The sequence below is a fragment of the Coturnix japonica genome, chromosome 5 (genome assembly GCF_054131305.1).
Source record: "Coturnix japonica strain WE chromosome 5, WE-NBRP24, whole genome shotgun sequence".
In the NCBI taxonomy this organism is placed as follows: domain Eukaryota; kingdom Metazoa; phylum Chordata; class Aves; order Galliformes; family Phasianidae; genus Coturnix; species Coturnix japonica.
The window spans coordinates 41817799-41832583 of record NC_140667.1 but is presented as its reverse complement, the minus strand read 5'-3'; the positions used below and the strand labels follow the sequence as shown (position 1 = coordinate 41832583).

At 47.1% G+C, this 14785-nt stretch overlaps 1 protein-coding gene across 27 annotated transcripts in view; it reads left to right on the top strand.

Moving 5' to 3' along the window:
- FOXN3 (forkhead box N3) overlaps positions 1-14785 on the top strand; it is a 182734-nt gene that overhangs the window by 73863 nt on the left and 94086 nt on the right. For 25 of the 27 annotated variants that reach the window (XR_014946755.1, XR_014946756.1, XR_014946757.1 and 22 more), the window contains one exon: positions 491-1047. The exons of 1 other annotated variant lie outside the window; for it this stretch is intronic. Coding sequence is in view for 22 of the 26 variants with exons in the window: in XM_085549325.1 (XP_085405451.1) it covers positions 491-1047 (557 nt within the window). In the remaining 4 variants the exon portion in view is untranslated. Of the gene's footprint in view, positions 1-490; positions 1048-14785 lie in introns of those variants that run through there. One more of the 27 variants, XM_085549341.1, reaches the window with a different exon arrangement.

Here is a 14785-nt window from a genome sequence, read left to right as displayed (position 1 = left end):
TTGCCTGTAGTTGGATTGAGCCCTCAGCCAGTGCCTCTATCACAAGGCTGTTGTGTTGCCCTCAAGACCGAAGCAGCTGAACTTAATCTGAAGCAACTGCTCCTAAGCCTTCCCTATACCCCCCTTTTTTTTAATTTACATGCTTATTAAAGTGATATGATCGGAGTATTCAATGGTTTGATACATGTATTCATTATTAAAGTAGTGTGTCTCTGGGATTTCCTGCGTGGGGCTTCAAGTGCAGGGAGTACTGAGGCACGTTGGCATTATTGTATCATTCCATGCACTGAAAGTTCTTTACTTGCATTGAGTTCAGGCTGTGTCACCCCATGTTTGGGAGTGAGCTTTAATGCGGGTCTGTTGTTTTTAAGGCAGATGGCACGAGGCCAAGCAGCTGGTGGGGAAAAGCTGACAAAATGTTACACAGAATGTACCTTTACCAGCTAATAACTTTTTGTCTGTTTCTTTTCCCCTGTTGTGGGACTTCCAGGAGCCTCTGCCTCAATGGGTCCAGTCATGCCGCCCAGCAAGAAGCCGGAGGGCTCAGGAATCAGTGTTCCCAGCGGACTGAGCCAGCGTTACCAAGATAGCGATTTGTCAAAGGCACTTCACGATGACGAGGACCTAGATTTCTCTTTGCCTGCCATCAGATTAGATAAAGGGGCCATGGAAGATGAAGAACTAACTAACTTGAACTGGTTACACGAAAGCAAGAACTTGCTGAAAAGCTTTGGGGACTCGGTGTTGCGAAGCGTCAGCCCCGTTCAGGACATTGGTGATGACACGCCTCCGTCCCCAGCCCACTCGGACATGCCCTACGATGCCAAGCAGAACCCCAACTGCAAACCTCCTTACTCCTTTAGCTGCCTCATATTTATGGCCATCGAGGACTCGCCAACCAAAAGACTGCCCGTAAAGGATATATACAACTGGATTTTAGAACACTTTCCGTATTTTGCAAACGCTCCCACTGGATGGAAAAATTCTGTGAGGCATAATCTGTCCTTGAATAAGTGTTTTAAGAAAGTGGACAAAGACAGAAGTCAGGTAAGTTTGCAACTGTGGAGGCCTGTTTGGTAAAACTCAGCCGCTTATCCCAGAACGTATTCATAACTGTAAAGCATAGGCTACACAGTGCTGTCTTTGGTAACGCAGTTCACTGCATCCAGAAAACAGGCATTTCTTTAGCATGGCTCATTCTGATTTTACTAAATTCATTGTCTAGACATCAGTAAGAAAGCAGTCGGTGCGTGTGTTTTCTTTGCTCCCCAGCTGGTGTCTTCATGCGTAGTGGTTAAATATTGTTTTTAGTTACCGTGCTGTGGTAATGGTTTCCAGCTCTACTAGATGAATGTAATCATGTTATAAATAGGCTGCTTGCTGTTCTTGGCTTATACAAATGTATAGTGAAAGGCTATGCCTTACGTAAGAGGCCATCTCTTTTTTCCCCAATCTGTGTCATAGTCAGAAAAGAGGGTGTTTTCTTCTTTTTTTCCTGTACGAGCAGAAGTAGTGCTGACTTGTCAGGGTGAAGCTTCATTCTCTCGCAGGTGGGAAGAGAAACTCTCCGAACAGAGCAGATAGGTCTGGCATCGGAGGTGAAAGTTACCAGAAACTCAGCCATTCTCTCTCTGGAGTTTTGCAGCTTCTGAGAGCAGCGCAGCGGCAGAAGTCTGGGGAGCAGATTGTTGCTTTCGAATCTCCGCTGTTGCTGTCTGGTTTCATTGCTGAATCCTCAGCTGCATCTGCAGGAAGAGGCTGTGTGCGAGGGAATGGGGAAATGAGCCGCGCCGCGGAGGCAGGACTTTGCATAACCTTGTATTGCATAAAGCAGACTGGGAGCAGATAGCATTTTCCGGAGGGGGTGGGCTCTGGGACCTGCGGTCTGGGATGAAGCTCTGGCAAAGTACGAGCGCAGTGATAAAAATACCAGCTTGCAGATTAATTTCACAGTCCTTCCCTCAGGTTGGTGAGCTAAATAGCAGGTAGAATCACGTTGCTGCTGCTCTGCAGTTGGCTGAAGGTCAGAAAGGGAGCACTTTTTTTCTGGCAGGAATAATAGGTGCTCTCAGCTGCTGTATTTCAGTTAAGTTAGTGCTGTGATGGTCTTGTCACTGGTTACCTTGGAGTGAGACTTCTGTTGGTGGTGCTGTTCTCCCTAGTTTGGGTGCGATTGAACTTTAAATGCTCTGGAATAGAAAGTGTTTTGTGGATGAAGAGCCTCATGTTACCCTAAGCTAACAGCTGTTCATTTAAGGTGACTTAACTTTCTTTTCCCTGCACCTTTACTTTTCTAAATGAGCAACTTCTTATTTTGTTTCTTTTCAATGTGGTTCCCTGAAATGCACAGTCCACGTGTTGGAGATCACACGCCGTATGTTGGTATTCTTATAAATTCATTGCTGTGAACGATTGTGTGTGAGGTTAAAAAACCTGTTCCTGAATTGGATCTTGCTTTGTGTGAGCTGGAGCCTCAAATTCTTGTTGGGAAGGAAGGCTCTAATAGCAAGTGCCACACCAAGCTTTTATGGTCCTGTCCCAGGCTGTAAGAAACCTTAACACACAGTGCATGTTAAAAAAGCAACCAGTGCTGTGACTGGCAATGCATGTGTTTAGTGCTGCCGTTTGTTCTATCCCCTTCCTCTGTTTACAAGCTGACTGTTTAAATTACAGCTTCCTTCCTATGAGGAACTTGTATTCATGAATGTCTGTCAAATACCTGCGGCCTTCTAAGATCACAGGAACCATTCCATGAAGCACTTCTCCACGGGGAAGGGGAGAAGCACAATACATGAGTAGTCACCTGTGTCTCGAATTCATGATTTAGAGCCATGGTTACACAGCGAGACAGTAAGATGTGGGGGGAGCCCTTGCCTGTGTAAGTAACAAGGCCGGGTTTTATACTCCCTAGAAAAGCATATGATATGAAAAATAATTCCTGCCATCATTTCGTGCTCCTGAGCCCTTAATAACTCTGTAGTCACCCTGCTGGTAGCCAGCATTAAGGTAATTGAGAAGAGAATCTGAAACTTTAAATGCACAAAGTCAGGTCGCTTAACTCGTGTCCTGGCCAAGGGATGTGGCAGGTGGGGATGGGAGCGCAGGGCTGGCGCTGGGGCCGGGTTGCTGAATCAGGTGCCTGACAGCTAATTGTGGACTTGGAAAGCACTAACCTCCAACTGCTGGCTTTGAAAGGCAGTCATGTGCTCACACACCTCCAGAGCTGGTCGGGGTGCCTTACAGCAAGCAGCTCTGTTGCTGACGGCAGCCTGCAAATCTCATAGGGTGCCTGAGACCTTGGGGTGGGGATAACTCTCCATTACAAGGAATCATCTCATTGCCACTTCTTCCAGTTTGTAGCCACATTCTGCAAGTTGCAGGCTTAGAGCGTGCCCGTCTGACTGTTTTTATGTGACAAAAAGCATTTGGCAAATGGCATCTCTGAAATGCTAACAAGCCGGGCTCTGAAATGTGGGGTGCAGGGAAGGAGTTAATGGGTGCTGGGAATTGCAGGCATTTGCTGGCTGATGCGCGCTGACACACACTGAAAAGCTTGGAGCTTTCCTCTCAGAGTTGTGCCTTCCACTGTTTGTTTGTATCGCCTTTCGGTAAATGGCTTTGCTAAAAAAAGTTCTGCTGAACACTTAATTCCTTTTTGGATTCCCTCTGCATAGTAGTTCCCTCAGTCTTGGGCTCGCTCATTTATATTCATGGCTAAATATGTATTTAATAGCCTGCAGCTCCTCCTGCGTGCGTGTGAATGCTCGTATTTCCTGATCTGAGATCCTTGCAGCAGAAAGAACTTGCAGGCTGCATCGCTTTGCTATCCAGCTTGCCCTGCTCTGGATCTTGTGTGGGAGCAGTTGTTTTCTCCCCAGCTGTGTTCCTGTGTTGCAGCAGTGCACAGGGCTGCCATGCCATCGGGCCATGGTGGACGTGTGTGACTTTGCAGTGAGGCCGATCTGCTGGCCTGAGGCAGGCAGGAGGACTGAAGAAGGGAAAACGCTGAGCCCTTGATTGTGCAAACCCCTTTGCATTGAGCTCAGCAGTTTAATAATAGTTGGCCGGAGTATAAAGTGTCACATGATGGGGAGCACAAGAGGAGTTCCCTGGCTTTGTTTATACTGCTGGACTTGTGAATTCAGTCATTCAGATTAATCCTATTGTGAGCCCACAGATCTAAATGTCCTCTGGTGTGTGTCCCGTTTAGCGCAGCCCTCAGCCCGTGACTCCTGTGACTTCCTGCCATCTGCTCCTTGGCTGCGGAGAGGAATTTTTCTTGTATATGCATCTCCATAGCAACGCGTTTGCAGTTGATATGGAAAGTAAGCAGTTGCCCTAGCAACGGAGTTACTGATGTGGCAGCTCCTGAGCTCGCAGGGAAAGGGCTGAGCTGGTTCAGACGCATTATGTAGGTTTGCTGTAATTAGAGCTGCGCCCACTAGTGCTGCTGCGCCCGAGGGTCTGTTGCAATATTTTGCGATAAGCCTCATTTTTTTCTCCTTGCAGATCTGTGTTATTATCCGTGTAGGGATTCCTGGTTTGAACAAAGGCCGATAAGGTTGTGTTTTCAGGGCGGGTGATCAATCTGTGCCTTTTATGAATGCAAACTTTGCTGACTGTTCTTATGGAACGTGAGCAGATGAAGGGAAAAGATGCTTGGCATCACCAACTTCTCTACAGTTCTTTGGTCTCACTCAGCAGCCCAGTTATGGAAGAAGATGCTCTCATCCCATGCCTCGTGCTCTGCTGCCTTTGTTTGCTGGTCTGTGCTGCTCCGGGTATCCCTCCTACAGAGCGGGCTCCTCTTTGTGTCTGCCCTGCTTGTCTGAGGCAGAGAATGGTGCACGTGTTCCCAGCTGGGTGCATGCTGGGGAAATTCAAGGCTCTTGAGGGTTTGTTTGGCACTTGTGCTGAGGGACGTCTCAATAAAAATGTCTCAGTAAAAATGTAGTGAGAGTAAGGGATATGTTTATGGGGATGGGACAAGAAAATTCTCCTCTCTTGATGTTGAGGTTATTCTTAGAAATACATGGACCATAACTGGGTCACAGAGATCCAGCAAGGCTCCTCCTCCGTCTGGAGCGGGCTGTGGGACCCGAGGCCGCCTGAGTGTTATCAGGGTGTGCAGGGTGTCCTCGTGTCCTGCTCAGCCTGCTCTGTGCCAAGGTCAGGGAGCTGGTGGGACCCCAGGTGCAGCGTGGGGGCTTCTAAGGAGGCCTTGCAGCGAGCACGCTCCCTCTGAAGTGATACTGCCTGCGCTTTTGGCAGGCAGAGCCCTGCAGGAAGGTAAGAGCTGGCTGCAGTGAGAGGCAGGGCAGCCTGGTTGTTCTTTATTATGAGATCTCTTAATCCAATCTGCATACACACAAAGGTGGTAGACTTGTGGCTGCGTCCTCCCTCTGCTAACATTCAGGAAGATGTCCTTTGAAAGCTGTTTGGCCCTCTGGGTATGGAAACAATCTTCTCCAGTTCTGATACCACTGTCACCTAGCGTGACCCACATAGCATAGGCATCAGAACTGCATTGGGTTTGTATCATCTGGTTGGAACTACAGTGGAAAAACCCCTTGGACTCATGTTAAGGACCTCAGGTGATGCTGTTAATAAAATGATGTCCTAAATGAGCAGATCCAATTGTTTATGACCCAGATCGTTAAAAGAAAAGTGTGTTTGTTAAACTACAATTTGTTGTGTTTAATCCCAGATCCGTTTTCTTATATTTCAGTCTGTCACACATGTGCTCGCAGTCACCAGAAATGCACCCCTCAGATTAGTTTTTAAAGCAAAGGGAGTCATTTCTATCCAGAGAAATCACAGCAGACTCTGGAGCCTTCCTCTAATATGGGATTTCCAGATATCAGACAATTTATGGAGAGCTTTCTTGAACCCTTTCAGTTTTGTTTTTGAAGTGCAAAAGCAAGGAATGACACAGAATATTTAAATAATAGATTTCCTAAGGCTCTGCATGGAAGTGCTCTTCCATTTAGCTGGCTTCCAGCTGGTTGACTGCATCACTGCTTACTCCTTGCAGTAGAGACTGCGTGTGTGTGCTGGTTTAGGGCTGTATGGTGCATAATTAGCTCTTCTTCAAACAGTGGTAAGAAGCTGGTGATATCCAGAGGCCTCTGCACCTCCTGTCTCAGTGACTGGTTATACCTGGCCCTTAGGGAAGACAGGCAGTGTGCTGTCCCCATCCTGGGGAGCTGTGGTGGGCTGCCAGGCAGTTGGCCTGCTGGTTATTTGGGGTAGCTGCTCCATGCAGACATGGTGTGAGTTGTGTTAGTGCTGCAGGGCCTGGACGCGAGGGCCTGGGCTGTGCGGGCTGGATGGAGCGAGTTGTCGGCCGTGGCTCCTCCCAGTTCTGGGCTGTGTGCTCCAGCAGCGTGCTGACACGCTTTGGCATTTCAGCGACCAGCCCTGGATCTCGTTGCAGATCGGATCCAGCTGGACTTTTTTTTCCCCTCTCTTACTGAATTCTCAAGTTGCTTTTCAGCTCAGTTCTCAATTCAGGTCACAGCCCAGCAGTCAGTGATGCTGACACAACCGAGGGAGCTGTGACAGGGGCGGCTGGGGAGTACCTTTGGTTGAGGTGCCCGAGGGGCAGTGACAGCAGAGGCCTGATGGAGGCCACCCCCGCAGGGAGAACAGGTCACACATGAGATCATGGGGCTGGGCTTGGAGGAACCCCAGGGATCACTCAATCCAGCCGGTGCTCAGCAGAGCCACCCTCAGCAAAGGGACGTAGCCAGACAGGCTCTGAGTGCCTCCAGAGTAAGAGATTCCCTTTTCTTCTGAAGATGCTGGCTTTTGGTTTTCTCCTGGGAGCAGTTGTTCAAGGGGCCAGTATTGAGGATGTTTCACAGCTGGTTTAAATTGTGCCCAGTGTGAGCTGCCAGCACCAGGCACTGCCCCCCAACAGCCTTTGCTATACAGATGAGCCCCCCTTCTCCAGGGTCACTCTGCGAGCTCCTCTCCAGCTCCTCCCAGCACCTGTGTCACTGCAGTGAGCTGCTGGAAAACTGTTCTCAATGGGATTCTTTTTCAGTGGGCTGGTTTGGTTGGCTCTTTTTCAGCTCCCTGCTTGGCTTGTGGTCTCTGTGGTCAGGTAGTACCTGAGGCAGAGCAGGGGTGGGCTGAGCTCCATTCAGATAGGCAGCAGCTGGCAGCTCAGAGCTGGGCTGTGGGACACGAGCAGTGGAGATGGTTCTGAGGGAGCTGTGCTGGGAATGCTTCCTGCTGGCTGCAGCAGAGCAGCAGGTTATGCTGCACAACCTTATTCCTGGGCAAAGACCTCTTGAGAAGTGCTTAGGAGAGCTGGTGGTGATTGAGTAGTGTGACTGTGAGTGCTGCTTGGGCAGCCTGAGACAGCCTGTGAGGAGCTGAGGAGCCTTCCTTCCTTCCTGTGAGCAGGAAGTGTCTCATGGAGAATGGGCAGAGCATTGCTGGATAAGGCGTCATGCAGACAACCCATGTAGCTGCAACATCACAGCGCGCTGTGGTGCAGTTAGATGTGCAGTTAGATGTGTGGACACAGATTTCTTTTAAATAAAAGCCACACAACTGCATCTGGTTAAGAATTGCTCAGTACGCCCCTGGGGAAGCACTGCGCTGCACACTGGTATGTATTTTCTTTACACTAATTAAGATTTCCCTCTCTGAGTATTTACTTTTATCATTTGATTCATCATCCGGTATTTTGAACCAGTGCAGGTCTCTGCCATGCAAAAAAAGTCAGTGAAGAAAGTTTGCTTTAACAAGACACATGTGGATGTTGCTGGTTTTCTGGTACTTCTCTGTTTTTCTCCATCCTCCCACCAGTTTGGGCTCTTGACTTCAGGGGAGCTGCTTTCTGGTTTACTCTTGGGTAAGTACCAGAGAGCTGAGACTGAGGGCTGCGGAAAGCAGCAGTTGTAGCCATAAATGATGTCGCTGGCTCTTACTTGGTTATCCATAATGGTCATTTTAGAGACGGTACATTTAATTAGTTATGTTTTTCAAATTCTGTTCTGGATGTTATGGAAACTTTGCCCTGGAAACTGGTGTAGGAATCTTTGAGAGGACTCATTCCAAGGATCCTTAAATGTGAGTGGGTTTTTCCTTGCTATGGTAGGAAAGAGACCAGATTGCTGTCCTGTGACTTAAGATGCCCAAACTGTGTCTCCTGCATGCTCAACAGTGAACAGTAGCAGTTTGCTGAGTAATACCAGGATTCTGATACAGCGGTGTGAGTTGCTGAAAAACACCTGTCAGTAAGCAGAGGAATGAATGGAGGTCTGAATAGCAAGGAAGTGTCTGTGGCACTACGTGGAGCAGAAGCTTATTTATAGCATTTTGCACAAGAGAATCTAGTTGAATACTAACAGCAGAATTCACACCAATTCAAGCTATCAGCAGAAAGTTAGGCTCTGCTCCAGGGCTGTATTTATGAGATCCCATGGCTGCCTGCTGCGGGAGGGAGCTCACTGAGATGTGTTAACTATGGCAAATGTTTTTCTGATTTTACTGTGGAAAGAAAAGCCTCCAGTGCAACTGGTCGGGCTGTGGGGGTTAATGAGGGCTGGGGTTGGGTGCTGACACGCCTTGTCTCAAGCTTTCATTTCCATATTTTCTCTTTTCCTCACCCTTTCATTTGAAAGGCAGAGAGTGGGAACACACTTGTCCTAAGGTGATGCGTGTTCTTTTTGAACTGGGGAGGAGGTTTTGAAATGCTCTGCTTTTAGATTAGGAGGAAGGAGGTAATTGTCATCGTTAGGAGTAGGTGATGCAGAATGTAATGAAAGCTGTGGTTTTGCAGCTAGGTCTTTTCTCCTTTAATTGTCAGGTAGAACTAAGGATTTCACGTGGTTTGTCTTGAAGAATAAAATCCTTTCCTTGCAGGATAACCGCTTTTGCAAAAGTTCCCTTTAGTATCACTATCTTGTACAGCCTGTCTGTGTGCAGCCTTCTCCAACCCTACAGCAGGGAAACTGCATGTCCAGGGATCCTCACTGCTCATAGGAACGCTGCCAAGTCTTTGGGGAGGAATGCTTGATGGATGTGAGAACTGCATGCTGTGGGCTGAGCCGGAGCTACAGTTACAGCCAGGCCTGGAGAGAAAATGGTATCGAGCTCCTGGGTCAAAAAGCATTTCGTCCTGCAGGAATGCCTTTACAGATTGTGTTCAGTTGTAAGTTTCAGTGAAAATAATGGTAGGGTTCTTGCATTCATTCACCTTTCTTGAAGAACTTCTGTGCTGTAGATGGGTGGTGTGAATGATTCATTGGTTTACAGGAACTGCAGATGTAGGTGTTTCATTGGGAGGGACTAGAAGTTACGTGGTTGGTGTGGCTGAGATAGTGGGACATCAGGCAAGCGCTTTGTTTTTCTGTTCTGGCAATTGACATTACACATTATTGTTACATAATTGCCTCATTGCACTAATTAATTTGGCTTTTCTCTCTCTTGCCCCCCTTCCCTAGAGATCAATGTTTTCTCTCAGGGCTCAGTGCTTAGTATGCAGGCCTCACTGTTGTAAGGGTAGGGTTGTTGGTTTTGTTTTGTTTTTTCTTTCCAATTTATTTCAAGTTCTGGTGCTTTTTACACTTTGGGCTGCACGACAGAGGAAAGAAGCTGTCATAAAGAGATAAATGGCACTGAAGACTCAGTGCAGAGCTAGCTCCCAGCTATTGAGACAAATGGGATTTTATTGTTCAGGCTCTCCCTCCTCTTCTGCTTAAATTCATTTGTTTTTGTATCTCTCTATCCCTGTGTGTATACGTACGTGTGTGTAAACTCTACATAATTATTTTGGTTTTCAGATCATCAAAACACTTGTGAGGTGAAATAGGAGCAAAAACAGTACGAATTTGGACTGTCACACAAAGCTTTCCACTTGCTCGCATCCCAGCATTAGGAAAGCAGCGTGCTGTGGCAGTGGCATGTGCAGAATTTCCTTAGGACAGATGTGCTGTGCTGCTGCAAATGGTTACCAATCAGTCTCAACAGATTGCTTTAAATCATGATGCTAACTAACCTGAACTGTCTCTCCTCTCCACTTGTTAATTTTTATACTTTCAGGTTTTGCTAAAACACCTGTAAGACTTTGGTGCCTTTTGGGGCAGTGCTGCTTGTGTTTAGAGGAAATCAGTTCCTTCTTAGCTTAGAAAGTCTGCTTTGGTCTGTCATTTACTGTTGGCTCTTAGAGCTGAGTAATTTGGAATATGGGAAAACAGAGACATAATGATGACCATTTCCATGAAGAGAAGAGCTTTTCTGTCATCCCTCTTGTTTGAGAAGAAATACAGAATTTTCATTTAGAAAGCTTTGATTTTAATTTGTAGTATTGAAATGGAAAGGAAGATCTTGCTTTCTTATCCTGTTTTTCTGCTGACTTGGGAAAAAGAGCAGGAAGATGTAGTCCTGTTCCCCCAGCTAAAATATTTGCATTATTTTAGTTTCTAAGTATACGTGCTTGTGATTTAACTGCTTTTGCTAATTAGCATCTGCTCCTTCTCCACCACTTGAGTCCCTCTCACCCTCCAGTGGCAGTATTGCCAAAAATCCCTTTGGCTGGGCTCGAGCTGACGGGACAGACTTCTGTGTCTTGATTACGGTACAATTACCCATTTGTGTGCTGCATCAACCTCAATTTATTTCCCTCACAATTTATAAATTAGGGGTCACAGGCTTGATTTTGAATTTGCACTCTGAATCTTTAATTTAGCCGTGCGTTAGGAGGGGGAAGAATTTGCTTCATCAGTGAGCTCTGTTTTTTCCTGTTTTGACTGTCAGTTCCTGTTGTTTGGCATCAGTTTGAACAGCGTGATGGTTCCAGAGCTTGCTTAAGTGGCTTTTCAATTCAAGCCATGTGTAACTTCAGCTCTGCTAACGGGGTGGGATTGCTTCTCATTCTTCATACAGATACACTGTAACATATGTATTCTGATGCATGTCTGTAATGATCCAGATGAGTTTTCTGTGTTGTGTGGCTTTTAAGGTATACAGGGTAACACTAGTGTCCAGATGTGTGTGTAAAAGTGCAGATGTGTGTGATAGGGATGGGGACAGCAGTTCCTATGCAGATTTGTGCCCTAACATTCCTGAATTTGGCTCAGAAATCATGATACCATTTAAAATAATGGGAGATGTCTTGTTTTCTTAGTCTTTAAGATCCCTACCATCTCTTTACTGTTATTGTTTTTTTTCCTCTTAGTTCTTTATTGTTTCCATCACCTAGTAATAGAGCTGTTCACATGCATGGGTGTGAGGATAACATGGCAGGGTGAAGGGCTTTAAGTCACCCCTATGCTGTGCTGAAAGCTCATTAGCATGTAAGAAAAGAAAGAAGTTGCAAGGCTTTTTGAACAAAGTTTTTCGTTTGTACACCGTCTGCTATTTTTGGTGTGTCAAACGTGAAGGCTTCCTGTGTGAAACCGATAGCGAAGAAGATCACAGAAGACCTGGAGCAGTGACTCAGGTCACAGCAGGCCTGTTAGTGTGACACCTGTGTCGTCAGAATCGCTTCATTTTGGCATTCTTCAATGAGATTTTCTTTTCCTTTAGAGGGTTATATTTGTTCAAAGGCACATTTGATCTTGAATAATTTGGAAGAAAACAATTTTCCATCTTTCAGTTCTGGACTGTTCGCAGCGTTAATGTCGGATGCTGGATGGATTGTCAATTTTTGTTACCGGAGTCCGCTCAGAAATGGTTTCTCCCTGTTTCCTTCCACTTCAGGCACATTAAGTTGGATAAATTCGTGCACTGATGTTTAATCATTGAGCACTAATCACCTTTGTTCAGTATTGATCTGCAGCCTTTTTGTATACTATGATTATCATGAGTAATAGCCTGCTGCTAAGTAGCAAGGATTGGTGCAGACGGTGAGTTAGCCCCGAGTAGTGCTGCTGCTGCTTCTCTAATTTCCAGCAGCTATTACTCTCATCATACAGCATCACTTTCCTTTTCCCTTCCCTGGCCTTTTCCCCCACTTCCATGCTCCAGCTGGGCGCAGCCCTTCCTGCAGACACGTGTCATTCTCCAGCTGTACCAGTCCCACACGCCTGTGGTTGCCCGTGGGATCCTTTTCCTAAGCAGCACATCCTTCTTCCTCCTCCTCTCAGCACACTCCTGTTTTACAGGTGGCTGCCTGTGAACATCACGCTTGAAAAGGACTGCTTGTGAGATAGGAAAGTTAAAAAAAGGCTGGGGAAAACCCAAGTAGGCAGGGCTGTGGTGTGTGGGTTGAAAGCTTTTTTCCCCCCTTCCTCCCACCCTTACCTTACAGAGTAAAAGACCCAGTCTGTGCATGAATTCACTGTTCTGAATAACCTCTCTTCTCTGCACACAACTGATGCTCACATCCTGTTTTCTAGCAGCTCGGCCAAAGCAGCGCCCTGAAGAGCGGTGTTTCTTTTTCTGCTGGGTTCTTTTCGGCTGGCTCTTAGTCTGGCTCTGCTGCCTGTGGTGCATGTCCTCCTATTCTCTTGCAAATCTAAGGAAACCTGCTTTTCCTTTACGTCACTGTGGGATTTGGAATAAAGTGAAGTGGACCTTAAACAGAGGAAAAATATACACCAAGTGAGGATTCTTAGTTATTTGGACTTTGAGGAATGCTTTGCTAATGCGGAACTGGTCTGTCTGGGAAGCAACATGAATAAACCTGTGAGCCCCATTCCTGCCAAGCTGCAGACTTTCATCAGGGACTTGCTGTCTTCCTTGAATGTATCTAAGTGGAAATATTTGTCTTTTTTTTTTTTTTTTTGCTTTAAATCCACTCACACCAGTGAGTCTCTGTCCTATTTGTCTAATGGAATCACTTTGCCTTCTTTAATAAACTACCTGCGTACTTTTCAAATCTGGTTTGTTGGTGGAAGTGCTCAGGGCAGCTGAAAGGCAGTATTAATTACCTGCTCTGAAATGCACTTGATGGAGTGGCTCACACTGCAGAGGGCCTTCGTGCGGAGCCATGGCGTGGTGCATCTGCTGGGATTGTTGAGCTTGGAGAAGAGAAGGCTCCCGGGAGACCTCATTGTGGCCTTCCAGTACTTGAAGGAAGCGTATAAACAGGAAGGGGAATGGCTGTTGATGAGAGTGGATAGTGATAGGACAAGGAGGAATGGTCTTAAACTGAGACAGGGGATGTTTAGGTTTGATATTAGGAGGAAGTTTTCACACAGAGGGTGGTGATGCACTGGAACAGGTTGCCCAAGGAGGTTGTGGATGCCCCATCCCTAGAGGCATTCAGGGCCAGGCTGGATGTGGCTCCGGGCAGCCTGGTCTGGTGGTTGGTGACCCTGCACACAGCAGGGGAGTTGAAACGATGATCTTTGAGGTCCTTTTCAACCAAGGCCATTCTGTGATTCTATGCTGCTTTCTGCCTTTCCCCATTTGCAACCCATTCAGCTGTGCTTATAAAAACTCAGGCACCAAAAAACCCAACTAAAACCTAAAGGGCAATTGCCTTTTTACATTGCTAATTAATCTTACTGTCAAAACTTTGGAGACTGAGCAGCCTTATCTCTCCTTACTGTTTTACAAGCCCAGCACAGGTGAGTGCTGGTGCTCAGGCCCTGGTGCTCCTACAGGCAGATACTGCCCTGACTTCATACTGATGTGCACTGAGCAAGTGAGCCAGGGCTTTGGGCACAGCTGAGGAGTAGTCTTGTTTGGGGGGACGTTTGCAGTGCTGGAATCGTTTGTTTTGCTCCCCAGCCTTTGTCATTCAGTCATAAGAAAGAGAAAAAAAAAAACACAGTAAAAAGTAACTATTTTTGACCTTGACGTAGAAGTGGGATTGAAGGAGGGGGATTGGGATGTGTGTGTACAGGTGGTAGAAACGTGTGTTGCTGTGTGCTGTGGCAGTGGGCACTGAGCGGGGCCTGGCACTGGTGTGTGTCTGTGCAGTGCCTGCCTTAGCACACAGGCCCACCTCAGAGCGCTGCTGCCAGGCCACATCTCCAGCTGTCCATCACTGTGCCTGGATCTCCTCAATTCATCCCATGAACCAAATGAAGCGCTAAGCAAGGGAAGCCCCTGCATTAAGCAGTTAAGGAGAAAATGGTGCCAATCCATTAGCTTTTGTCAGGTCTTGCTTATTTCTGTTTTTATTTGTGGCTAATGGAGTTAGTCCCACCCACTCCCTCCCACCGGTTTCTGTGAGCTGTTAACCCCTTCCCCTGGCAGTTCTCTCCCTTGCTCATTTCATCATTAAGGCGCTGGCAGACAACGCCTGACCCGCTGACCTCCAGCACTGATCTAAGTGTTGGATAATTTTTTGAGTATCTGTTGTGTGAAGGGTTGTTTTAAAATCGCTCTGGGTTTTCAGATGCTTTGTAACCATCTATTTGTGGGAGCAGGCACTGTTCCCTGGCTGTGGAGGCAGCTCAGGGATACTATGTGTCACATTGGCTGGCTGGTACTGGGGGGCTCAATCCATGACACACCGCCTGCATGGCCACTAAGGGGCTGCTGCTCTGGAATCTTGGCATGCTTTTTTTCTTCTTTTGCCCTTGACTTTGCAGGTGACCTTGAGCTCTTAACTTCTTTTGTTTCTGCATGTCCTCAATTTTCAACAGAGTGGGGCTAATTGCACTTTCTGTGTGTACGCAGGAATTCTGCAGGCTGACCCAGCAGTAGCAGTGCTGCTTGTTTCCTTATCTCCTCAGGCTCGCTGTGATGGCCTGCCAACAGCTCTGGCTCTGGGCTCCCTGCTTCCCAGCCCTGTGCCCCCTGGACCCCGTGCTCTATTCCTGCTGGGCAGTGCTGCTGCCTTTTCTTGTCCCCTGGCCTGGTTGGCTTTGGG